The sequence below is a fragment of the Vidua chalybeata genome, chromosome 1, assembly GCF_026979565.1.
Source record: "Vidua chalybeata isolate OUT-0048 chromosome 1, bVidCha1 merged haplotype, whole genome shotgun sequence".
NCBI lineage: Eukaryota > Metazoa > Chordata > Aves > Passeriformes > Viduidae > Vidua > Vidua chalybeata.
In genome coordinates this window covers 124,944,593-124,971,924 of record NC_071530.1, presented here as the reverse complement: position 1 = coordinate 124,971,924, position 27,332 = coordinate 124,944,593, and the positions used below count along the sequence as shown (strand labels likewise).

The 27,332-nt window shown below is 36.9% G+C and overlaps 2 protein-coding genes across 5 annotated transcripts in view; one reads left to right on the top strand and one right to left on the bottom strand.

Moving 5' to 3' along the window:
* SNX16 (sorting nexin 16) lies at positions 1-26,491 on the top strand. 4 transcript variants are annotated; one of them, XM_053941763.1, is made up of 9 exons: positions 22-52; positions 1,139-1,520; positions 4,601-5,059; positions 9,228-9,314; positions 12,637-12,785; positions 17,362-17,431; positions 21,958-22,094; positions 24,287-24,403; positions 24,663-26,491. In XM_053941763.1, the coding sequence occupies exons 3-9, from the start codon at positions 4,694-4,696 to the stop codon at positions 24,766-24,768; spliced, it is 1,032 nt and encodes a 343-aa protein (XP_053797738.1). In that variant the 5' UTR covers positions 22-52; positions 1,139-1,520; positions 4,601-4,693; the 3' UTR covers positions 24,769-26,491. The 4 variants fall into 4 exon arrangements, with proteins under 4 accessions (XP_053797748.1, XP_053797738.1, XP_053797731.1 ...); XM_053941773.1 differs by lacking the exon at positions 1,139-1,520 and having other exon boundaries at positions 1-52; XM_053941756.1 differs by lacking the exon at positions 22-52 and having other exon boundaries at positions 707-1,520.
* The window catches only part of CHMP4C (charged multivesicular body protein 4C), a 37,152-nt gene continuing 26,995 nt past the window's right edge, over positions 17,176-27,332 (bottom strand). The window contains exon 6 of the mRNA XM_053941808.1: positions 17,176-17,416. The gene's annotated coding sequence lies outside the window, so the exon portion shown is untranslated. The remainder of the gene's footprint in view (positions 17,417-27,332) is intronic.

Here is a 27,332-nt window from a genome sequence, read left to right as displayed (position 1 = left end):
CGGGCGGGCCCGGCTGTGGCGCGGCGGAGCGGGGCGCGCGCGGCGGGAGCAGGTGAGCGGGGCCGCCGTGCGGGCGGCGGGAGCGCCAGCACCGGGAATTAGGGGAGCGGGCAGGGAGAGAGTGAGGCAATGGGCGGCCCGTGCGGGGAAGGCCGGGGGAGTGGAACCTCGCCGCTGCCCGTCCCGCGCCGGACGACAACTGCCCCCGCCGCCTCCGCGCAGCTGTCGCAGCTCCCGCGCACCTGTGGGAAGGCGGCGGCGGGCGGAGGCACCGCGGGGTCCGGTCCCGCTCGGGCGGGACGGCGGGTACGGAACACCCCGTTCCCCGGGGCGGGGCCTCGCCCCACCTTCAGGTGTTTCCTCGGCCGGTTCCCGCAGCTGTGCGGAGGTACCGGGAGGGCTCCCCGGGCCTTGCCGGGGTCACGGGCTCGGGGCCGCCCCTGAGTTACGTAAAGTGGCGGCGGCGCTCCCCGAGCGCGGCCCCTCGGCGGCGGGGCCGGGCCGGGCGCTGCCCCAGCGGTGCCGGCCGGTCTGGTTTGGTTCTCCTCGGGTTCAGAACCGTTCAGAAGTGGCGCTCCCTGATGTGCGGGTTTTGGGTGCAAGGTACCTGCAGTTGTTTCTAGTCCCGCAACAGACTCTGTGGGGCAGCAATTACTCCTGTGTGTGTGAGGTGTGATAAATAGCCCCCCCCCCCCCCCCCCATTTCATAAACAGGTAAAAAATGTTGTTAGGTAACTTGGCTGAAGTCGGCATAAAATGATTATTTAAAAAATCATGAAACCTAAGTCTGGAAGTTGTTTCTTTATATATTCCACTTATTCTATAGCTGACTTTCCTCAGTAGCACTTAAACCCTAAACATTAGAGATCAGCTTGTCTGCGTTGTCCAAACAGAGACACAGTATATGTAACCAGATCGCAAATAGTACTGCATAGCTAAAAGTCTTCTAAATCCAATTACAACTGTTAAGTACGGATTGTTTTGTTTCTAATCTATTATCCTTGAATCGTGTGGCTTACATCTTTCTCACTGAATATACAAGCCATTAGTTTAAAAAGATTTGGAACTGCGATAGCTGCGAGCTGCAGGCAAGCCCTTTTTAAGTGGTTTTATTACAGCCTATTTGCTTTACCCACAGAAAGGGAGGTGGCTGCTGTAAACACCAGGATAAGTTGGTGTCATGCTGCTCTTGTAGCATGTGACGACCGGGTTCCCGGGACTGTCCCATCCTGTTTCAGATCTTGCAGTTCAGCGCTTCCAGCAAATGTTCTCTTCCTTCTCTTTTCGTTCTTAACTCACCCCTGGGAATCAAACGAAACAAAATACAGGTCCCGAACAGGAAGCAAATTTCTTGTAGAAAGTCAAGAAAACAGCTAGACAAGAAAGTGCAGTCTCTGGGGTATCTCATAGGTGTTATGAGCCATTTGCTCTTAAAGTTGGAGTGCTGCAGTGATTCTGCTGGTTCTGTGAAGCTGGGGTAGGAGCAAACTGAGCACACAAACCCTCCTTGCTGCGCCGAGGTAAGTAGAGAGTGACATGGTTTGTCTAAAAGGATATTTTTTTAAATGAAATTGTTCTCAGTTCCTTTTATTGCATGAATTGGCAGTAAGCTATATTCATAGATAAGCTGGATTCCTAGGGTTGTGACCCTCCTTTGAGCATTGTACTTTTTTGCTAATATTTAGTAGCCTTCATAAAGTGCAGATTGATTTGATTTTGAACCCTGTTGTAAATGTTTTATATACTGGGAAATTGTGATACTTCTACAGTTGAAGATGAATTTACATATATATTTAGGAATATTTATGTGTTTGTGAGTCTGGTAATGTAATATTTTTGTATATTTCTTTCAACTTTTTTTACAAAAAATATTTAAGTGAAGCTGTGTGCTATTGTGCACTTGACCTGACATTTCTGTTACTCAGAGAATACTTTCCTGTTACTTTTCAAAGTTAGAGGAATCTGTGTGTGACACAGGTGGTATCAACTCCTTTTATTTGTCTGTGGGTGTGTTTGCTGTGTCAGATTGAGTCAAGAATGGCCTTCAGAAGAAAACAGTGTCATCATGAGCTTTAATACTCATCGACTCACAATTTGGGGTGGCCTTGCAGGGTACAAAAGAAACTAAACCAGAAAATGTACCCTGGGAGCAGGCTTAGTGTAGAACAACTGCTAATAAGTATCCAGGTAGTTGTACCGAATTAGAGCTGGTCTGAAGTGAAAGTTGCTGAAGCACGTACAGTGCAGGTGTTGGCCTCTCAACACCAAGGGCTTTATCCTCAGGGTGGTCTGTGTTGAACTCTCTTGCTTACCAAATAGGTGCAGCTGCTCAGAAATTTGTGTGCGGTTAAGAGTAACGTGTAGTAAGTAAGTAAACAAGCTCGAGATAGTAAGTTCTTGGCTGGCATTTCACTTTAAAGGAAGAAGTTCTTCTAGGAAAGACTGTTCACAACTACTGTAAGTGGTGAAAATTTGATTGTAGGGTTTTAGGTTTGCTTTGGTTCTTTTCATAAAGTGATGAAAAGCACAAGGTTTTTTTTGCATCTTAAAATTCCATGAACTCCTAGGTTAGCTTCAACAGACAGCCCTGAGATGTGGGTTTATTTTCCACTCCAGGTTCACAGTCATGCAACAGAGGATAATCACTTTTACATATAGATTTTTTGATTTTTTGCAGTCTGGACTCACTTAGGTTCTTCCTTTTACAGGAATTTAATCCTATACCTCCCAATAACATAGCTGGCTGGGACATTGTTTAAGGGCATGCTCTCAATTCCTTGTGCTGGTAACATGGAAGAGTCACTGAAGCAGTAAGTGAAAAAGGAGTTACCTTTTTTAGTGTTTAACTTAGATATTGTTCAGAGAATATTGCTAGAGAAAATTTATCAGACAATGCTTCACACCTTGCATTAAAGAAAAAATATTGCAGAGCTTATTTTTCGAGGCAGGAAATAGATTTTCTTACTGAGGTATGGGTGAAAAAAGGGAATTTAGATCTGGTGTAGCTCCAGGAGAACATCTTGTCTTGGAAACAGGTGTGACTTGCTTCTCTCACATGGAGTGAGGCTGAAGCAGGTCAGATGTCTGGCACGTGGCTTCACTCACACAACCAGGCACAGGACTGTGCTGCAACAGAAGCTGCTAGATACTTCAAATCCCATCCCTGACCAGCTGAGTGAGTCAGCAGAGGTTTATGATACTGACAGTTCAGCTCCCTCAGATGTTGCTGAGTGTCCAGCCTCGTTCCACAGTGAAGCAGAGATATTCCCAAGAAATGACTGCCAGTTTGAAATTGTTCTTCTGGTCAAGTTAACTGAGTTTTCTGACATACAGTGTGTGAAGACTTCCTGATGGAGCTGAAAGGATGACTAAGTTTGTTTTTTCCTTCACTCAAGGAATTTGTTCAAGAGAATTTTTCAGTCTTCCTCATGCGGGTTCATTTAAAATTTATGTCTTTATTTCTGTGCTCTAGGATTCATTTAGAGCAAGAGAGGGAAAGCATCACTTCATACTCACAATTAGGAATCTCATTTGGTTTTCCTACAGTAGATGATTGATTGTCTGATGTGAATCAGGTTGATGGTTTCCCATTTCACAGCTTCCTGCAGCCTCCTGGTTGATTAGTTTATTCCTGGGTAAATGGATCATGGCTCAAATCCTGTTAATCCAAAGAGGTGGCATTTAATTTGCATCTTGTAAGAGCTCTTCTTTGGGTACTTTGTTAAAATGAGGAGATGGTGCTTTTTTGGCAGTTTGATACTGCTGTCTTAATTTTATTTTGGGTTTTTTTCCCCAAAATGTATGCACATGCACACAAAAGACTCATTTGAAATGCTTTTGTTGACGAAAAAATACTAAATTTTTAATTTATCTTTTTTCTGTATACTTTTTTTTTCCCATTTTAATCTTCTGGAATGGAGAACTACCTGCTGTAACAACCCTGCTTTTGATATGCATGCTTATAAAACATAATTGCTCCAATTCATACTGCAGAAAATGTGCACATTTAGCATTGTGACAAATGTCTGCAGCATTATATACAACAGAGTTGTTTTGAAAAAATATTTTGCATTGAAAACAGATCCATTATACTTCAGTGAATGTGTAATATGCTAGTATGTTTTCACCTAAGTTGTTTACTGTCACGTCTTTTGATTCATGTCATGTGTATTGTTGCCTGTGTGTTTGGCTTGCATAGTCTGCAGTGGATGTCTTATAGAACCAGTTCTGAGAAAACCTTTTGTACTGTTTAGATGAAACAGTCACTGAAACTACTTCTTCTTACATGCCAGAAAAATTGCTGACTCTTTGGATAAAACCAAATAATACTTAAGTCTTAAAGGACGAAAGGATTTTTCTCTTTTGTAATCTTGCTTTACCTCTTTGCTATTTTAATTTTAACAGTTGTGGAAGACAGAACTCTTGTAAAGCTGTCTGTCAAATGGTTGAGATCTAACCTAAAAGCCAGATTCTTTGTGAAATTATTTTACTATCAATACTGCTGTGTACCATCTCAGAGCTAATACAGATTTTTTTCCCAAAGCTCATAGCGTTGCTTTGACTTAAAAATGACAGCAATATTTTCTGTCCTTAATTGCAGATACTGTTCCTGAAAACAAGAGGAAACATGGTTTATACAGCGAATGAAGCTTAAATTCCTGGACCAAAAACTGAGGGCCTTTTTTCATGAAGGATGGCAACACCATATGTTCCTGTTCCTATTGGAAGTTCATCATCCGGCTTTACAAACAGAAACCAAAGAAGTTCTTCCTTTGGGAGCATTTCAACGAGTTCAAGCTCCTCAAAAGGACAGCTGGAGGACTCTACAGTTGATAGTTTTAAAAAGATGAGTGTGCCTGACCAGATTGGTTCCACGTCATCTGCGTGTAGCAGTCCCCTTGTTAGGACTAAATTTACAGGTCTGGATACGTCCATAGAATACAGTACTCAGCCTGTAGAAGAAATAGAGCAGAATGAAGATTCTAGGACCTGGGAAGATCGACCATCCACACCTACTATTCTGGGCTATGAGGTGATGGAGGAAAGGGCAAAATTCACTGTAAGTTTTGGGCGTAGTTTAGTTGACTGCTAGTTGATCCTGTAATGACAAGATAGCAATTGAATGTGCTTTACATTGTCTTTCAGGAATTAATCCTGCAGTTCAGGGATGTTACCAGTTTAGCTTCAAAGTACTTCCTGACAGGAAAATACCATTCTTGTTATACAGGTGGGAAAACTAGGACTAGAAAGCAGTCTTTCCTGTAATTGTGTGTGTGGAATAGAAGGAATTAATTCTGTTTCATGTATCAATTTCTTCTGGACAAGTCAGGAATTCCTTGCAGCTACAGTTCCTTGTGAAATGCAACTTGTGTCAGTTCTATGTAGTTAAACTTCTTAAGTAAGAAGTTCTTACTTAAAGTTCTTCTTTAAGTAAGTAAAATGTAGTCTTTTATTTGACATGAATAATAAGAAACCTTGACATTAGCCCTTTGTAGTTATAAGTAACTTACAACATTCCTGTTAAAGTGCAAACAGGTAGGTTTGAACTTCTTGCCCAGCTCTGTTTCTAGTAAGGGGAAATCTGTTCTGCAAACAGACTGGGAAGTTGCTTATGCCATACCTTCTGCCAGAACAGCAGCCTATCTGGTTTGTATTGATTTTTCTCAAAGTGCACTGTAGCTGGCAGTTCATTTTTTTACATGCCATAAATATATCGATGTACTTCCACATTTGTTTCTGTGCATGTTGTTGAAATATTTCTTTGAGATAATACAGCAGTGCTTGTGGAACTGATGGCTGTTTGTTACTGATGATTAATCATATTACTTACGATGAACAATACTAATCAGAAGTAGGTAAGGAGGACGAAATAGCAGACCAGCTTTTTTTTCTCTCCTGTTTTCTTTTAGATTAGAGAAGTGCAAAATCTGTATGACAGTTAAAATACTAATGAAATCAAGATCTTTTTGCAAAAAGTTAAGTAATGATACTTTCTGATTATTTGGGAATGATACCCTGTCTTTTGCAGAGATTTTTATCTTCTAACATCTTTGTGCATGTTAGCATAAGAGAAGAGCAGATTTTTTTTTAATGGGTAGATTAGAAAAATTGTTTTAAATAATAACCTTCAAAACTAAAACAACAGTTGATATTGTTATATGTACAAGGATTAGTCTACAAATACCACAGAATCATTTAGGTTGGAAAAGACCTCTAAGATCAAGTCCAGCCTTTGGTCACCCCCTTGACAACCAGATAATGGTACAAAGTGCTACATCCACTCATTTCTTGAGTACCTCCAGGGATACCTCCCTGGGTAGCTCATTACAATGTTTAGCCACCCTTTCCATGAAGGAATTCTTCCTGATGTTTGACCTGAACCTCCCCTGGCATAGCTTGAGGCCATTTATTCTCGTCCTGTCACTGGTTGTCTGGGAGAAGAGACTGACCCCCACCTGGCTACAGCCTCCTCTCAGGTGGTTGTAGGGAGCCATAAGGTCTCTCCTGAGCCTCCTTTTCTCCAGGATAAAGCTCCCTCAGCCACTCCTCACATGACTTACCCTCTAGACCTTTCACCAGCATGTTGCCCTTCTTTGGACATTCTCCTCTGTGTCTTTCTTGAAGACATTGCCAAGACATATTCCAGTGTGCCTGTAAGGCGTTATTTTGTATTAACGATGATAACTTTGTCTCCTTATTGTATGTGGAATGCCAGGTCACGGTACAAGTGAAACATTCTTCCATTGTAAAATGCTTGGATGCTTTTTTGCTCTTCCTGATTTCACTTCTATTGCTGAGTTGGTTTCTGAAACAATTAACTGTTTATTTTCAGTTGCATGTTCTGCATGCAGTTTGCTGTTGTGCATTAAAGCCAGCAAGAAATTAGTCCTAAGAATTTGAGTTGCTTTTGCAGTGCTAAATCAGTGAGATTTAGAAGACAGCAGAAGACAGTGGAAATCAAATTAAATCACTTGTAAGAGAGAGGAGACTCAATTGCTGAATTTTTTTTTTACTGTTGGTTGCATCTCATAGTTTACAAAAATAAGAATCTGATTAAGCTGAATGATGTCCAAGCTTTGGGACTTAGATGTTAGTGCATGTTAGAGTACGTGGTTGCTGAAGCTTATGGCTGAAAAATATCTCCTTGTAAACATTTAGTCTTAAGTGAATTTGCAGTCCTGGAATGTTCAATTAGCACTTTTTTTCTTTTTTTTTTTTTTTTTATTTTTTAAAGCCAAGTAGAAATGATAATGAGATGCTGAATCAGCCAGAGAATGTTACCACATATAGGTGTATTTTCATTCATTATTTTTCATTTATAGAATAAAGCAATTAATGACTGAGTGGAATAAAATGAATTTGTTGAATTAATTTATGATTTTTACCCAAGATATTATATGAAAGAACTGAAGGGTGTTTTTGTGATATTCTAGTTCTTACTCACTAATTGCAAACCTTAAAGAAAAGCCAAAAAGCATCCAACCACCTTTTTTTTAACTTTGGCAAGGAAACCAAACATGTTTGTTTCAGGTTGCCCATAATTTTGAGGCCAGTAATCACAAGTTGATTGCACTCCCTGTTACAGTTAAGTTCACTGTAATTGGTGAGCTTTCTTTTTAAAGTTATCTAATGTTCAGTTGGAAATTACTCAATTTTTTTTCATATGCATGTTCAAACAAGGTTTTGCAGAACTTAGAGTAGAATGCAAGAATAGAATACTGATTAACAAGTAAATTCACACGCATATTCCAAAGTTTCTTGTTCTGTGTTTTACTGTGTACTAGAAAAGAGTCTTCACAATTTTGCATTTATTTCTTAATTTTATTTATGAAAATAAAACTGCTTATACTTTTAGTATGACAGCAAAGTAATAAAATATTTGGGTAAGCATTTATACATAAAATGCAAGGCAGAAAAAATATATTTTAATTCTGGTTTTGTAAGCATGTCCTGCAGCTTGAATTTTAAAAGCTAATATCTTTTTCCTCTGTCACAATCCATGACTTCCACAGATGATGTAACTTGAAAGTGAAATTGTGTTTAAAACATAGATAAGAGAAGTACTTGCTGAAAAATTGCTTTTGATTTGCACCATAGTTATCTGTAGTTTCTGTAATTATCTGGAACTTAATATGTTGTGGAATACAAAATTGCTAGAAACAGTCTCAGACCTGTACAGAAGTTGGCTAGCACTGGGGTTATCACATGTTGGGACTGCAATAAGAAAAATACACTTATCAGCTAAGACAACCTGCTGTGCCAGTGTGACGTACTGGAGAAGATTTTACTATGTAACAGATTAGAAAATGTTTTAAATAGCATTTGATTAAATGAGGGATTGTTTATCATTATGATTCTAAAAATACCTTTTTCTTTCTCATATTATATTTTTTACATACAGACTGGGAAAAATAACCCAGTACAATTGCAGAACCTGTCTTTCCCTACGTTGGAGAGAGTAAGATTATGACATTAGACACTGTTTAATGTTTTCTAGTGGAACATTGTGTTCAGGCATTGGAATATTAATCCTCCTAAAAAGTAATTGTAATATTATCATCATCATTATCAGCATTGTTTTATTTCTTTATCCATTTGCCTTTAAATAGGAGTATGGTACTGTGCTGTTGTCCTGCTAAGTCTGATTCAAAGTATCCATTACTTCAATTACACAGTGATAGTATCATCATTCTGGTGTAGTTTTCTAGTGAAATCATATTTGCCTGGAAAGAAAAAACCTAATGTTCAGGACAAATGCAAAGGAGGATGTAATTTTATTCTGCATCATTTCTCCTTGTGAAGCAAGTCAGAGGAGACATTTTCAATATCACAGTACTTGATTATTAACAGTCATCTTAAAAATAGAGAGGCCTCCAGGATCAATGAGTAAAATTGTAATTTAGCAAAGGTTAAAGTAGATCACTGAAATACACTTCCCTTCCTTTTTTGATAGCCAAGCCTTTTGTTATTCTAGGCAATACATTCTTTCTTGCAGACAGAAATAGTTGTATGTATTTCGGAATTGCAGGAACTACTTCCTTAAATTCTGAAATTAAACTCTTTGTACAAATAACAATTATTTGTATTTCTTTTACTCTAATTAAGATTAGATTAAGATTTTATCCACAAGTTTTGTTTCATTAAGAAATAGAGGATCATTTTGGCCTTCCAGACAATACATTGTGAAGTTTTGTGCATTTTTCTGATATTTCTGACTTTCCACACAGGTATACAAAATACTGGTGAAAAGAAGTCCAGAGGAAAGCTGGGTGGTTTTCAGACGGTACACAGATTTCTCCAGGCTTAATGACAAGGTGAGAATTATAAACTGGTAAATTGTCAGCTATCTTACCTCACTTCTTTCATGTCTTATATTTTTGTCATATTTTCTATTTTTTTTCTGATTTTAACACATATAAAACACATACTGTATTAATGACTGGAAAAATATGATTCCTCACTTTTTTCAAAGATACATGAAACAGCTACCGCTGATGTAAAGAAGATGTAACAGCTTCTTCTGAAGCTGTTAGTGTGCTTCAAACTGTATATTTATTCAGTTTATATTATAAAGGAATTAACTCTTGAATATTTATCCCCTGCATGGAAATAGAACTAGGGGATTGTATTCTCTTGCAGGAATGATCCAGTAGTTTAGTTCTTTTCTGTGTAACAAACTCTGGTTTTGTTCATCATAAAACTGAAGTTTCATGAACATAAATATGTTCTTTGTATGTTGGTCAGTCTTCAGTTGTTTTCAGTGTCTTCAAAGTTAATAGTGAAATACTGTATCAGATCTTTAAAGATGGAGGAAACACCAGATGAATAGGAATTCTGGGTCAACAACTTAATATTTTTAGAATACTTGAAAGGAAAAATGCTTGTCTGAAAAGCCTGTGTTTTTATGATTGGTAAATAGTGTTTAGCTATCAAAAATAGAGAAACAATTGCACTTTTCATTGCCAGTTCAGCACGCTTTCTGCTAGAATGTTCTTTCATGTTTCAACATGAACCCTGTTTCTTTACCCATTGTGAGGGATTTTTTGTACAGGTTATTACTTCAGATTTATGTTCCTAATCAACTAAGAGCTAAATTCAGCTGCAATTTTGAAAATGGACTCGAACTTAAAAATTTCTGTGGGTTCTTGGTTTGACCAATTTGAATATCTTCTAGGCTACCTTTGAAACACCAGTGGTGTTTAAATTGCTAAATGTGAATTAGTTTAGAGTTTTTTTTCTGAAGAAATTCCCATCTTAAATACAATCTATCTTAAATTAAAGAATGTCTTGATATTGGCAGAAGCCTGACTTCTTTTGAGACAATGATCTTGGTATGTCAACTCAGATTTTGAAAGTCCAAGTCATACAGCAGTTTGCATTTTGAACGGCTATGTCAGGTATAGGTTAAGAATTGGCTTACCTCTGTTGACTTTTAGCATGGTTGTCAGTGATTTGAAAAATTAAAGTGCCAAAATATCTATTAAAATAAATATTTAAATTTTACACATGAAGCCCTTAGTCTTTGGCATCAAATGTTTGGCAAAAATATTTGGCTTTTACCATTATTTCTAGGTATTAGTACTTTTTGAAGGAAAAATCTCTATTTTTTAAAATTTGTGTCACTGTCTGAAGCTTTTTCACCATTCAGTACACATCTAAACCGTTTACTCTTTGGTCTGTAACACATTATACTTTTTATAATACAGAAATATCAGCTCTAGGAGCTTAAACCACCATTCAGAAAACATTAGAGAATTACAAAATAGTAACATAATAATAGTTTGAAAACACGTAATGAATTGGCCATTCTTAAGAAGCAAGAAGTTTACCATTTCTCCTCAAGACTGTGACTCATGTGACATGTGTAATGTGTCACGTGGTGATGTAGGAAGGAGTAGGGAAGGTGCTGGATCCAAGCAAGCAATCACAGCCAGAATAAGTTGTCAGACCCATGGGTTTTCCTGCTGTGTCTGAGGAGTGCTCAAGAAAGAATGCCCCAGGACTGTGCTGTTGAGAATTAGTCCACTGACAGCAGCTGGGTCTTACATTCTTCATCCACAAAAGGAGTAATCTGTGGGTAAGTATACTCTCTCCTTAGAATTAAATTACCTGATCCATGTGACCAGACAAGTAAAAGTACCATTAAGCATAAATCTGTGTGCTTGAAAAGTTTTCCCAGCAATGGTTATCTGCAGTCTTCTGTACAACTATCAGGAACTCATTTTGTTATGTTCTATGGGTTCTGTTCTGTTCAGATACATTCTTATATATATATGTATTAATGATAATTTGATAAGAGATTAAGGAACTTGGGATGACCAAATATAAACTTGAAGATATAAAGAAGGCTGTAATATCAAGATGAAATTCAGTGAGAGGAAAACAGACTTAAATAATTAAATTCAGAAATAAAGAGCAAGGCTTTGACAATAAACCATTCTGTAAATAAGGAACTCATATTTATCATGGGCTATTTGAATAAACAATACTTGTGATGTTTAAAAAGAACCTCATGCTGTGAAACAATAGGCAAAGGTGATCCATTAATGTAATTCTTCCTTTAAAGTGTGTAGAGAGATTCTATTTGAAGTGCAGTATCTGTTCTAAATTTTCTAAAACTTAATCTGGTGAAAGAGCTGCCCATTAGAATTTTCTATCACGGCAACATTCTTATTAATAAAATCAGTGTACACAGAACATCTCTGACAGAAGTTGGCTAGATCCTGTATTCAGAAAAAGATTAAACAATTCTTGTGGCAGCTGAGATACCAGATTTTATAAAACCTATTTGCTTTTTCATGGTGGTTGTAAATCCTTTCCCAGATTTTTCTTTGTCAAACATAACTTTGAAAAATTGCTTTTTATAAAAGTGTTAAAGTTTTTTTTTATTATCATGCATATTAGAAAAATAATTGACACCCTTGGAGGGGTTAATTATTGCATAATTTTATGCTTTCATTCACTTGTATATTTCATTTCTGAATTCAAATTGAAAATCTGGGTATTTCTGATGTCAACTACACCCAGTTGCTATTTAAATAACTCAGAAATGCAATTTTGCATGTTACTAGGGTTTGAGCCATACTTAGATATTGAAATTTTATTATTCTGGGTGTACAAAGAACTACTCTTTACAAGATGTCATGCATGTGTTGTAATTTATTCTTCTAGCCCCCCAAGAAAGGCAAGTTGCAGAATTGTAGATCTGTAGTGGGGTTTTATTCTATATATATATGTATATGTAATACTTAATTATCCCTGAGTACTTTAGAAGAAATACCACTGAAATTATTATTCATCTGATACATTTTTTTACAGTTTTCTTATGTTTACATACTCAAAGGCTGTCAGTAGCAGACTCGGACATTAAATAACAAAGCAAAGGTTTTCATTCCTATTTTTATGTGTTAAATTTGAGGAAAAATACAAAACACTCTATTGCATAAGGCAGCAAGTGACAGAACTGTGACCGCAATTTAAGTTGTAATTTGGATTATACTTATGGTTGAGACTTATCTTCTGCTTGAACTTTAACAGAAGTCAAAAATGTCTTATAAATCTGAGTAAAGTCAGTGCCTGTGGCAAAATTAGTATTTTTCTCAAATTTTTTTTTTTTGTCTTTCATTTAAATTTCAGCTAAAAGATATGTTTCCAGGCTTTAGGTTGGCCCTTCCGCCAAAGCGCTGGTTCAAGGATAATTACAGTCCTGACTTCTTGGAAGATCGACAGCTGGGGCTGCAGGCATTCCTTCAGAACCTAGTAGCTCACAAAGATATTGCTAACTGGTAGGTGATTAACCTTTGCTGGTTCATTTGTGGCTTTTTTTCTGTCCATCCTCCTCTTATAAAACTCCTAGACTCCAGCAGTGTACCTTCAGGCAGTGTGGTGAGGGATTTCAGTAACATTCATGTTGTGCATTTGGTCATTATGTGAATTATTCAGTGTCCCTTTAAATTAGTCCCATCTTAGCTTAAAAAAAGTGCAGTTGCAGTGTTTTGTACAGGGATAACTAAAAGCTGTAATATTTAAAATGTTAGAATAATCCCATGTTTATTCCTAAAACATTACTTTTCTGTGTTTAATGCAGAATTGATAATATCATTCATTTATACAAGGTGTGTTAGGTTTTCATAATGGAGAGTACCTACACTGTTATGCAAGTAGTTCTTAAAATGTGTATTAAACTACAGGTTTTTTATTGACATGACATGAAAGGAATTTACAGATTCCTGTACATAAGTAAATGTAAACCACAAATCAAGAAAATCTTGATAGTTCAAAAACCATAATGTGTTTAAGCCAGCAAAGTGCAAAGATTTCTTTCAACAGCATCTTTTTTTTTTGTATAAAGTGGGAGATTCTTCCAAAGCAGGAAAATGAATAGAATGTGATTCTGACAAATGAAATGTAAAATAATTTTATTATAGACCGGAAGAGAATTTAAGTAAGCAACTTGCTAGAGGCAAAGCAGGTAGTGTTAAAACCTTTGCCAGCACCAGAAATAAAAAAGTTAAGGTTGCTATACTAAAGATTCTTTGAGGAATTACTCTGAGAACCTGTCATAATCTGAAACTTCATTCAAAACAAAGAGTAAGAAATGTTCTAAAGTAAACCTAATTCCCTCGAGACTTTTAAAGGAACAAAACTTTTAAATTGCCAAGCTGTGCTGTGGACTGTGAGATCATATAGTGCTCATACCTACTTTACTTTTTAGTAGGAAGGGTATTACTACATTTGACATGTTTTTATAAGTCATTCGACTGCTGAGTCTGGAAAATAGGGATTTGTACATCAGTCTGACTTTGGTACTGCTTGTAGTAAAAAAAAAAACCAAAGTGGTAAGCAGATAAATAAAAATTATGCAATGTCTCCTTTAGAGACAAACAAGTAGTAATGACAGGGCTTGTATAAAATGGTTAAAAGACAAGGGGGAAAGGATTGATGGAAATTTAGGGGTGGTAACAATGGAATGTTAGATCACAGTTGCAGACACTGATGTTCAGGACATCTTGAAATTATCTGGAGAATGGAATGAACAATGAGATCACAAACTATTGTAGAAGGATCCTGAGGTACTGAGTGACTAACATCAATTTTTGTGTCTTGAAATAGAAAATGACACCCATAAGTACACCCACACAGATTTATGAACTCAGCTGGTTTTGCAACTTTGAAAATAACTATTGGTATTGATACCACTAGTTTTCTGAATCAGTTCAGTAGTCAGCAATAGTGAGAAAGTTTCATTAAAATCATTAGAGGAACTTAAAAGGGGAAAAAGAAGTTATTGCTCTGGGAATCTGAATTGTATTTCCATATGGTTCAGTGCTAAAACACAGCATTCCATCTCAAAGGAAGTGTCTGTTAGAGGTACAGAGAAAGCAAGCAAGAACAGATGAAGCTGCAGAAAAACTTCCCTGCAAGAAGAGTTCTCTTTAGTCTGTTGTCTTAGGTGAGATAAACAGGGCATGTGAAATCATCAAAGGGGAGAGGGAAGATGAGTAAGGAATATTAATATTTTGATGATTCATAGTCATCCTGGAGTATGTCATGCTGAGTGGTAAAGCTTTGTTGTGAGATGTCAAAGATTAAATGGTTTAAAAAATAAATGGGGCTCAACTACGAGTTTCTGTGTTAGTGGCTATTAAATATGATTATATGGGTGAGGTATGCAGCTGAGAAGTTTAAAAACTTCCTAATAATTAAATTACATAATAATAGGTGTGCTAAAAAGAAAAGGAATCAATCTCGTCCTTAAATGTAACTTTTGTTATTCTGCTGGAGACACGCTAGTGAATGTAATGGACTTGGTTAGATAGATCTGAAGTCTTTATGCTTCATATTGTTGCAGCTAGTTCAGCATTTCAGTTGGCTTATTTGTATCTTGGTGATGGATCATATTGGACAAAACAGTGTTTGTCATATTTTAAGGCAAAAAATTCCAAAGTGAAACTTTTAGACTGCATTGGTTAATAGATACAAAAAGGAATTAAAATGCTTGTGGAATCAGTTTGTTTTTTTGGCCAGTGAAGAGATGGTTAACTGAAATGTGGTTTGTAGTACTTTTGTGTAGGGCTCTGCATGAAGACAAAATTTTTTAATAAATTTTATAACCTATTGATATGGTTCTAATGTTTGGATCTGTGGAAGGTCTGAATTCCTAAAGAAGTGATTAGAATGAGGGAGATTTGACCATCTAATATACCTACCCACTTACCACAGAATAAATTTACTATTAATGGGAATTAATACTTGTACCTCACATGAGCAGTGGTGAGCATTTCACCCTGTTTTCTCCTTTAAAGCTCACCATTTGCTTCTGTTTTGTAAATAAATCAAACTGCTTGGGTCAGACCTAAACCAAAAAAGCCTTTTTTCTTTGTAGAGAAGTCTATTTTATTTCTCTTTATGTACTGTATTGACAGTGGGAGATTTGCGCTTCAGGGATAGGAGACCTCATTTGGTATACCTATTTTTTAATAAAACTAGATTCACAAAGTATTTTAAAGATAAAATGGAGGATAATACATGCAGGTGGCTAAATTTAGAGTTTGTGGTTTATAAACTTCTCATGTTTTATATTGTATCGAAGATTCAGTGAAAGATCAAATTGAAATTCACCCAAAGAGTTAAATCGTGGTCAGGAAAATTTCATATAAATCATTAAGTGGGAGAAAGAAGTTTAACCTGCTAAACAGAAGCATCATCTGGCTTTTTATAGATGACAGAGCTGTCCTGTCTCCACCCTGTATAAGAAGCTTGGAAGGGAGGAACTCGGTCAGCTCGGAGTCAGGGATCCCACGTGCTGCACTGCTTCTTTGCCCTCCCTAGTGCTGGCACTGCTTCTCCCTGGAGAGGGATGTCAGCCAGCATGCATGAACAGCAAGCTCTGTCACATGACTGAAAAGATCCCTGTGGTACTTTAAAGGCAGAATCTTCCATTCATGAAGTGAAAGGAAGAGGTGTAACATGTGGAGAGGAGAACAGGGTCAGAACAGACTCTCCAAGCAAAGCTAGGCTGCGAATAAATGTTGATGCCATTGGTGCCTGTTTTAGGTAAAAAAAAACAACGAAGTGAATGTTCAGTGTATTTTAGATAAATGTTCTTTAGAGTCTTTTCAAAACTGAAATGCATGTATAATGCATGATTATTGTTTGAAGAAATTTCTCCTCGTTTGGTTTGCCACACCAGAAGCTGGTTGATTAGGATGGTAGCTGGATGAAAGTTTCCTTTCTTGTGTTTGTGCTTTGTGAAAACCTCAAATGCAGAGAATGAGTGGAAAACAAAAAATTACTGCCTTTTGCCCTCACCTTTTCCATGGGGCCCAGGTGGGAGGAAGAGACAGGAAATTAAGTTTGGATTACTATTTTTCATTTTTGTGTAGTCATTGCAGTAGGAGATGATTTAAAGATTTACAGTAGTGAGAGGAAGCACAGCATTGCTCCTAAGTTACTGCTTGCTAATTAACTGTGAATACAGTGTTCTGATTTGAGGTTATTTGAAGAATAATAAATTCAGCCAAGCAGGAAAGTTTTAAAAAGGTGGCTGAAGGAGACATGTTTAGGAGTACTGTGAAAACTAATCTAAATTTGGAAGACAGAATGAGACAGATGCTCAAAATACTCTGAAGTAAACCACAGGATTACACCTACTTCCTTCTTCTGGCCTTTGCAAAACAACACGCGGGGTTGTGGGGGGAATGGCAACTGTTGCACAAATCCAAATGGAATGCATTAGTTTGAAATGTGTATTCAGAGTTGGCTATGTAGTAGATCCATGGCACATTGTCTTCTATTATTTTATAATTTATTATTTATATAAAAATATACACTGTATATATAAAAATTACATAATGTGTATATGTCAATGGATTGTGATCTTTGCAAAATGGAGACAGGTGAACATGTTTCAGGGCTTAAATGCCCTGATACTACCTGAAGGGATCTGCATATGGATTTTGACAGCATACTTTTCATCCGTCGTATAATACTAGTTTTATAATATTTATTTTTCTCCAGGAGAATTATTTTCAAACCTGTTCAATAGCAAAGTAATAAACGTGCCAATTGTCATGTAGCAACAAATTATATGAAAATTTTAAAAAATCATGAAAAAATCATGTTCTAAAATTGCTTACTCATCTTCATAAGTTACATTCTAAATACTGTCCCTGGTCAACACATACAACTGAGACTTAATAGTTTGTTAACTATTTATTTGTTAATTGTTGTAAATACTTGGGAGTAAATTTGAGGATGTATATTTTTGTGTCACCTAAAATACCTCCATTTCGTGATCATTTTTAAGTGTTGTTGCTGGTTTTGTACTTTCAGTAATTCGCTCTCTTTTATTTGGTAAAGCCTTGCAGTGAGAGAATTTCTTTGTCTGGATGATCCTCCAGGTCCTTTTGACAGTCTAGAAGAGAGCAGGGTAAGTGCTAAGTAGTAGGATAAAAACAGAATACAAAAGGCAGGTGTTTTTACACTATTGTTAGATCTATGTAATGATACAGAATGAAACACTTCTGTTTCTGTTCTTTCACAACAATCACAAAAGGATGTGTTTCTAGAATGGGCACAATCTGATAACTGGTACACACTGATCATCTTTTACTGCTGTACTTCATCCCTGTCCCAAAATATATATCTTCTTTTTTGCCTTTCATGAGCCATGGATGAAGTTTATTTTTAAAGCAACTACTTATATAAGGCACCTACTGAATATAAGGAGAGATTTTATAAATTTATATTCAGCACATTGTTACAGTGCTTATATCTTGGACTTTAGGTCTTGCAGGGAAATATTTCTTGCTATAAAATCACAGAGTCATAGAATTATGGAATGGTCTGATTTGGAAGGAACCTTAAAGATGTTGTACTTCCAACACTGTCACAGGAAGGGATGCCTTCTCATGCAGTGAATGCAGTTAAATGATTAATTCTCCCCACCAAAAATAGTGTTCTTGCTAAAACTAAGTAGTGTCAAGTAGTGTTGTAAACCAGCAGCCTTTCAACATGCATATGAGCACACTGAACAAATAATGTTGTGTGCTGCAGTCTATTTTCTTAGAAATAAATTTTACTGATCTGCAGAGCTGTATCAAGGTTGTCTAGAGCAGATTATCTTATTTTTCTGGCTTTGTAGAATAACTGTGTTTTCGAATTGTACATACATTGTTAGTCTTGCAGAAATTATGAATGTTAAATGATGCTCATTCAACTAAATTTATATTTGCCAGTTTGTTTTGCATGTATGTAGGATTGCCTTGGTTCTTGTTATGTTACTATGTGCATGTGAAAGATTTGGTATGTTTTTTTTGTGTCACAAGCTCATATTTGATTTCTGTACAATCCCTTTTCATCACTGATATTTAAACTGATGAGATTTTTTTTAAATTACCATAATTATTTATTCAGATAATCAAACAAATTTAAGTGTCTTCATTGAAATTTCAGTCATGCATGCTGTGGGGAAATCTGTGTTATACTTCCACTGGAATTTAATCAAACCATTGAAATAGCTGTGCTGTTGTAGTTTTAGCTATTACCTATTTCTGTGAAGTTGTTGAGACAGCTGTCATAAAATTTTCCAAGAGCTACCACACCTTATTTATAGAGTGACCGGGGTTGGAAGGGACTTCTTGAGATCATCTATTCCAGCCCTCCTGGCTCAAGTAAGGTCAGCTACTGCAGGTTGCTCAGGTCCATGTGCAGTCAGGTTTTTAATGTTCTACAGAGGAGACTTCACAGCCTTTCTATCCAGCCTGCTCCAGTGGCTGACCACCAGCACAGTAAAAAGGTGCAACCTCTCAGGTCCCATGGACATTAGTATGTCTAGGTTGTTTTAAGTGCTCCCTTATCTGGTCTTCCCCCACTGCAGGTGAGTTTGTCTTTACCTTCCTTCTGGCTGCAGGGTATTAATTACTCAAGGCTGGTTTTTTCAATCAAAACAACAAGTCCATGGTTTCCCATCTTTCTTTTGTTGATGACAAATTGTAGAATCCTTTTTTTTTGTTTGTTTCTTTTCACATGCCTTGCCTGATTGAGCTCCAGGTTGTCCTTCACTTTCATAATCCTGTCCTTGTAATATTAGACAGCAGCCTTACATTCCTCCTGTGTCACCTCTCCATGCTTTCACCCCTAGTAGAATTGCTTTATATGTCTGAGCTCAAGAGACCCTTGCTCATCCACAGAGCCCACCTGCAACCTTTCCTTGACTTTCTACTTGTTGAGCTGTACTTACTGACCCTGCAGGTGGTGATCCTTAAATATCAACTAGCTCTCCTGGACTGCTCTTTGCTCCAGGGTGTTTTCCCATGGATTCTTTCTTCCAAGCAGGTTTCTGAATAGATTTGACGTCTGCTCAACCTGAAATCCATGGTTGTGGTCAAGCTTTTTGTCTTGCTTCTGATTGTTAGGAGAAATCCTAAACTCCTGCATACTAAAAGCATCTATATCCATCCCTTACTGTTTGTTGCTTTTTTTTATTTCTTTCCCTGAACTGCCTTATACAGGAAAAGCACCAAGGTTCATGTACTTATTCCTGGAGTTCATTTTTAAAGATATCTCAAAACTTACTTCTATTTTGCCTTTCTATTACCATCCAAAGCATTGCAGAAAAATCTGTTTCCTTGATAATAGAAAATATGGATATCTTATATTTGGTTTATGTCTATTCTGTTATCCCAAGGACTTGCCAAAACACATTTATCTTTTCCAGGGGAGAGATACAGGTACCTGTTCCATTAGAAGCTGATTAGGCCAATAAATTTAATCACAGAAAAGTAGGCAAAATATTCACTAAACATTTTTTTTTCTGTCATATCCTTGGTAGTTGTTTCACAGATCTTTTCCCAGCCATCTCTGTTTCATGATCTGAAGAAGGAAGCAAAGCTCTCTCCCAGTTACCCTTTCAGAATTACAGGAAAAATTAGTCCAACCTGGGTATTAAAACTGTTTCAGACTCGAGGTGTCCAGCTGTCGAAAGAACAAGATAGCTCATTACACACTGTTCCCTTTCTCAGCTTTGGTTCACTTTTCTGCTGTTACAGCATCCTTCAGAATATACTGATATTTTCTTACTCAGTTTCAAACAGTGCCTGTGTTTGCTTGAGCAGCTCATACCCAGATTGCAGATAGAGATGAGTTTTTCCCAAAGGCTTTATTCAGTTCTCAGAACAATGAAACAGTTTTCAACACTTGTGCAATATTTTTATCTATTTTGTATATAGGGAAATTTCCATGTGCATACATCTAAAGGTTGAAATAATAAACTTAATTATATTCTTAAGGAAATAATGTCCAATTTTCAGTTAGGGTATCAGCAACCTTGAATATTTTTACCAAGAGCAGAAAAATTTACTTAATTGGCTTGGCTGAAATGGGATGACTGCTTAACCAGAGTGATAGCTATAGCAATCACCACAAATGCCGTGTCAAGAGTGAGTTGCATGACATGTGCTCTTGGCTCTAGTAGACATGAATAAAGCTATAGCTTAACTCATGACTGGTCTTCAAGTACCTGTCAACAAAGATAAATATGCTATCTGAGTCAATAAAATAAATTAAAATTCCATGGAAAAAATAGGGTTATTGAATTGAAAACTCCTCATTTGTTTGTATTGTATAATTACAGGAAAACTTAACATTTTAAAGAGCATGAGTCTGCTTCAGTTAAAGCAAGGGATAGCATATTCTTGATGTTTGTAGCCTGTTTTAAAACTTTAGGGCAAACAGTATCTTAACAGCATTGTTCGTAATCAAGCTTTTATAAAATGTTTATATTCAGTGGACTCTGAGTTAGTGGTTAGTTGCAGGTAATATTAAGCCAAGAAAGCCTCCCATGTGAGGCTCTTATTTATAGAGAACATGTAAATTATTAAATCAGAGTTGCACTTTACTATTGGAAGGCTTGTGCTTTCCAGTAATAGATGAGGAGGCTCTATGCCAACTCTTCTGTCACTTCCTGCATTCAGAGGATGTTGCATTAGACACGGGTTCTTCACGTTGGGTTTTGTGATTGCTCACTGAAAGATCCATCAGGGTGTGTGATACAGACATGCCATGTTCAGCAGAGGAGCCCAGCATATTTGTCATGGCTGAGTAGTTAGTGTTCACAGCGTCCTATTACACTTTTCCAAAATTTTTTTTACTGGTCTTCGGATTGTCATGATTTCATATTTGTAGCAGGTGTTTGGTACAGAACTGTACAGCTTTGTCTTTCTCCTGGGTAAGACTATGTACTTAATCCAAATATTCCTTACATCATGGGAATATACAGATACTTTGAAACTGACTTTCAAGTCATGTGGAAACAAAACTTTTACAAGGAGAAAAGGAAGCAGGGAGTTCACTTTATGTTCCATATAGGCAAAAAGGTTCAAAATCAGGAACTACTCTTCTAGTGTCTCCCTTGTTGTGAGACAAACAATATTGATGGTGGTCACACAAGTGACTCAAAAATGGAGGCAAGCATCAGCACTTTATTGCCCTACATTAAAAATCATACCTTTTCATTTGTGAATTCCCACAGACAGCAACACTAAATCATTCCTCTCTCCACAGCTGGCCAACCACTCTTTTATAACACACATCCCTATTGGACACAGCTGTGACCTATTAAGGCAAAGGCTGCTTCCACTCTTTGGTAATTAGTACAGCTGCAATTCATCAGGGGTGAGGTTGCCCACAGCACCATCTCTAGTCTCTTACAATCCATTCTTCCACATGATATGATTAAAGTATTTGCATTGCAGTTTAGTGTAATAAATTCATCATCCAAAGCAAAGCAGCATTATTAAGATAAGAATTTTGTTTAAAATTTACATAGCTTTTTATAGTAATTAATCTGAAGACAAGCAGCTGTAACACTGTTACAGGTTGATATTTCAAAGAGAAAAGTCAATAAATGCAGTCCACTGAAGTTAAATTGAAGATGCCTTTAAATTCGTCTTTTAGGCTTTCTGTGAAACTCTGGAGGAAACAAATTATCGCCTACAAAAAGAACTGCTTGAAAAACAAAGGGAGGTTGAATCACTGAAGAAATTATTAACTGAAAAGCAACTTCATATCGATGCTGTTGAAAGAAGAATTAGGTATGTAGAATTTTTAAGGGTTTTAGGAGATTATCTCCCTGAAAGCATTTTCTCTGTCCAGTCGCAAACACCAGCTTTAGCTGTATCTTGGAAACCATTTTCCCTACATAACCAGATACAAAGCAATATTTTCAGTAAGCTCTTTCTCATATTCTGGCTAAAAGCTATTTAGTACAAATGTCTGAGAAACTTGTCCTATCTTTTCCCTCTAGGGTAACAGTTATTGTTTCCTAATCCTTTAAGTCCTGTAAAGATAGAGCAAGATTTTGTTCCACTTTTGAAATGTTGAAAATGTGAAATGCCCTGCTAGAGATGAGTGGGGAAATTGCTTTGAGTTATAAAATTCTGTCTGTACTCAAAGCTTTGACAGAGCATAGTGATCAAGCAGATCACTATTACAGATATATATCTGTAGTAATTTAATTTTGTTCTGAATTGCTTGGAATGAGATGCTGCAGGTACCATTTAAATAGCATGGGAGATTGTCCACTTAAACCCAAGGGAAAATGGTACCTGTCTGCTAAATTCTTTAGCAGGAGCTGAGGAATTGATGTTATGCTATCCAGTGTCCCATTAGAGCTGCCGAGTCAGTATTGCAGCATTTCCTTAGCAAGAGAGTCAATTCCTATGGTCCCATTAGAACTTCATAGAATCACAGAATTATTTAGGAACCTTAAAGATCATCCAGTTTCTGCTAGACCAGGTAGTTCAAGGCCCATCCAACCTAGCCTTGAACACTTTCAGGGATAGAAGCAGTCACTTTTCTGGGCAACCTGTTCCAGTGCCTCCCACCCTCACAGTAAAGAATCCCTTCCTAACATGAGATCAGATGGAAAAACATTCCCTCTGCATGTGTGTCAGACCAGAGGCAGTGAAGAAATTTATTTTTAAAAAAATTAAAATAATTTTGATTTTAATACTGAATGGGTTGCTGAGTCCAGCATATCCAGGTTGACTAACAAATCACACCTTAAAATGTTCAGGTGAACTACCTTTGGAAAGGCTTTAAATGCAGTTATTGTGGCTGACTGAAAATTCTGATCAGAATACCGTATTCAGTTTGTTGCTTACTCCTGAAGGCAAGTAATTACATTTGGAAATGCTTCCCCTGTTTGATAAGAAAGTTAGGACATGCTCCTGTTTTAAATAGTGAAATAGTCAGGAAAAGTTAAATAACTTGCATTTGGCTACAATATCGTAATGGGAAATTCTGTGTGACAGAAAATAAAAAGGGGTGAATAGCAAAAAGGGACTTGATATTTTAGTGTTTTTCACGAAGATAGATTAAATTTTTTAAATACTCAAACTGCTAGTTTCCTAGACATACAAAATTAGTGAAAGTCAGCCACATAGTGTCTGAAGTTTTGATGAAAAATAACTTCTGTGACTTCTGGCTGTAAAAATAAACAAGATCACAAGTTTTTTTCAGTTAAGAACTTCAGCTTGTCTGATAGTAAATGAACCCAAAAGAAATATGTCTGTCTTTGGCCTTGTTGAAGTAGAATTTTTGTTTGATGGCCCAACAAAAATTAAGTATCTTATGCCTACACACTCTAAAGCCATGAGCAAGGACACCTTCCACTAAACCAGGTTGCTCAGAGCTCCATCGTACCTGGCCTTCAGCACTTCCAGGGATGGGGCATCCACAACTTTTCTGGGCAACCTGTTCCAGTGCCTCAGCACCATGACAATAAAGATTTTTCCCTAATATCCAATCTAAACCTACCCTCTTTCAGTTTGAAACCATTCTCTCTTGGGGGAACAGTCCTGTCAGTACAGGCTCTTGTAAAAAGTCTCTCTGCATCTTTCTTTTAGGTTCCCTTCAGGTACTGGAATGCCGCAATTAGATAACTCCAAAGCCTTCTCTTTTCCAGGCTGAAAATCCCATTTCTCTGAGCCTTTCCTCATAGCAAAGGTGTACCATCCCTCTAATCATCTTGGTGGCTCAGAGACTTAGAGGACTGAATTTAGTTTAGGAATAAACAGCTGGAGCAAATAAACTGTTTAAATAGCTATCCAGTGCAAGCCCTGCCATCTCTGTACCAGTCAAAGAAATGAGGCATGCAGGAGTGAGATTGAAAGATTACTTTCAATCTTTTTGCAGAAGCTGCCAGGGTTAAAATGAAACAAAGTTCTTCAGTGACAAATGTTTGCTGTATGGATTGGTGGTACTCTGTTCTTATCTGTTGTAGGGATTTATCTTTAGGAAAAATGACTCGTCAAATGTCAGGAGAAGAAAGTGAGTTCAGTGGTGAGGTGGAGTCTTCTGCAATAGAAGCAGACCAGGGTACCCTGGGTGAGGACAGCTGGTAAATACTATTATTTTACTTGTATTTTAGTTATTCTTAAAGTATGTGTTTTGAAATGTTTAGTCTTGCATTAATTCTGCACAGCTGAAAAATTCAGCATTTTACTGTACCTCTGCTGCATAAAGGCCCTCAGGATAGATAATTTTAGATCTGGAATAAGCGATAAGTTCAAAAAGCTTTGTCAATGTTTTGTGGATTGTCTGCATAAAATGGCTATAGAAAATCATACCAGTTTCCACTTATTGATCTCTCTTTGCAGCTCAGACAAAGAGAACCACGAGCCATGCTGGAGTGGCTCTTTGGCTGGAAATTCTGTCCCAGAAATTGAAGTTGCTGAAGTAGCGTATACCACGGATGAAGAATAGCTGAGCAGCAGCGGCTTTACCTGGGAAAGGTTCATGTTAAAGGTGTATCTCTGGGTAGGATCATAGAGTAGCTGTGAAGAATTCACAGCAAAGAGCAAGAATGCACATATTGAATGTTTACATAAATCCTTACAAATTATTAATGTAAGAAATATATCCAGTGCTGCTTTGATTTCAGTTTTTATCTAGCCTTTATATATTTAATATATTGAAGTCTAATAAGGGCTAAAATCAGCTAAAGTTTAGATAGTGTATATACACAATTTGGCTGACTTTCCTAGCAGAATGACAAAAAGTTTCACATTAAATCATGGAACACATCTAACTCATATGTCATATATTGCCACTGTTGTGACACATTTGATGTGTTCATCCTTTTGGTATTTGTGTTTTCTTATAGCCATAAAATAATGCTTGCTGAAGTAAAAATGGACTCATTTGTGTATAGGAATGGAGAATGTGTTGGTTTTAAATTCTAAAGTTGAAGTGTCTCTGGAAGTTTCATGCAATGCAATAGGAAAATTTCCAGTACCAAGAGAAAAGTAGTTACAAAATGGGATCATAGTTGGACATTGTAAAATGGTCATTTTTGCTGAAAGAACTGATCTGAGACCCCCAAAACACTGTGTATTTTCATCCCAAGATAGCATGCTGTAATACTTTTTGTTCAGTAATGCTGCTTTGAAAATCTGGGATACCTTTGTCATATACATGTAACAACAAAATCTATAAATTTGCCTTTTGCTCAGAACACTACCTCTTGCCATCTTGCTAATGCATTCATGTTTGTTAAATATTCCAGATTATATGGAGGCTATTGAAAGACTTGTAAAAAAGCCATATTTTTCCCTGGACAGTTCATAACTAGATTGAATCTAGTTGCAGTGTATTTTTGTTTCAATATATTGTACACATGGGGATGTTGGTACCTATGTTGTATAGCCTATTTTTCAAAATGTATTAAGACAGGAGATGCACTTTATAATTAAGACTCCATTGTGCCAAGTTTGGTTGGCTAATTGGTTGAGAAATGGGAGTTGCAGGGAGAGGATTATGTAGTGCCTTTTTGTATTTTACTTGTTCATTACTGCAGAATTTTGTTATAGTGCTCTGGGTCAGTTCTGTGGAATCTTTGATACAGCATTTTTCTGTTCTTTACTTATTTACTGAAAGTGCCTTGTTTTATTATGCTGTTCCAGTAGAAAGAATGCTGTTTTGTTTTTTGGGTTTTTTTTTTGGGGTTTTTTTTTTTGCCCTATACCACCCACATCGTTGTTTAATGTTGTCAATATGCAGTGTCTTTGTGCTGGAGTTTTCAAAGGGAGCTTTGTACTTCAGGCTATGCATACAATGACCTTTATGCAGAACTGTATAAACCTTCCTGGTGAAATAAAACTATGGACAAAACACCTGTCTTCTTTTTTGCATTGTAGAAAAAAAGAAACATTTTTTTTGTTTCCTTGAAGTAGAAGGATAAAATATTGCTAGAATTATACATTTCTTACCTCAGAGATTTTCCTGCATTTACTCAGCCTTGGTCTGAATCCTATTTTTACCAAAAATTGTCTGCATGAAAATGAATGAGAATGCTGTGACACCAGAAACCTTACTGTGCTTCTGTTGAAGGTAAAAATAAAAAATGAACTGATTTTTTTTTTTTAATATCTACATAAATCCTCATAGGTGTTGAGTGAACTCAATAAAGTTTTGGCACATTATTGAAAATACATGAAATCTTGTGTCAGATGTCACTTATGTATTTGAAAAGATCAGACTTTGTCTACTAAAATATTGTTAGGTTGACAACAAAGATTTAAAAAATATTGAAAAGGTGCTTGGATCACACATGCCTGGGATTTCTAAAGTACATCAGGTAAATCTACAAATCTAGACATTAAAGAAAGCATTAGTATAATTTAGAGTTTAGTCATGAGAGGGCAAAGCAATGAAAACTCCAAGATTTAAATGATATTTTGCTAACCCAAGTATTTGGTGTCCTATTTTTATTTAGGGGGAACCTTGTTGTAACTAAACTGAGCTGGAAAAAGTGAATTTGTTCAGTGGCAGTGTGGTATCGTTTCCGCTATGTTACTGGTTAATGAATGGTTATCCTCCCTAAAGGACATGCAGAATTTGAGGTGGACAGGCCGTTGTGGCCTTGAACATCTTGGTCAAGGGTTATTCTAAGTCAATCCCACAGTGAGTTTTTATCTGCTGTACTACTTGCATCCATTCTGGCACTATTTTCCATGTGTTTCCTTCTATTTTTCACTCACTGCTGCAATTTCAGTACAGAAGAAGCCAAGTTTCCAATATTTCATTTGTAAGACTTGACAGTGGAGTTCTGTGCCTTGATGAAAGTGCAGAGAAATATTCAAACTGGAATTGTAGCAGAGTAAGCTAGTTACAGGAATAACAACCAGTAACAGGTTGTTCTTTTCTGTTGTAAGTGATTGCCTTAATAGTTCAGCCACTGATGTACAACAGGGTTTTCCCCTTAGTTTTAGATTTTAATACATAGTGCATAGTTCAATCTTACTGGGGCCTTGCTTTTCTCTAATACT

Coding starts and splice junctions, on each gene's coding strand:
- SNX16 (XM_053941773.1), top strand. CDS start 4,694: ATGGCAACACCATATGTTCCTGTTCCTATTGGAAGTTCATCATCCGGC. Junction 22,095..24,286: donor GCTGTTGAAAGAAGAATTAG/GTATGTAGAATT, acceptor TATCTGTTGTAG/GGATTTATCTTTAGGAAAAA. Junction 24,404..24,662: donor ACCCTGGGTGAGGACAGCTG/GTAAATACTATT, acceptor CTCTCTTTGCAG/CTCAGACAAAGAGAACCACG.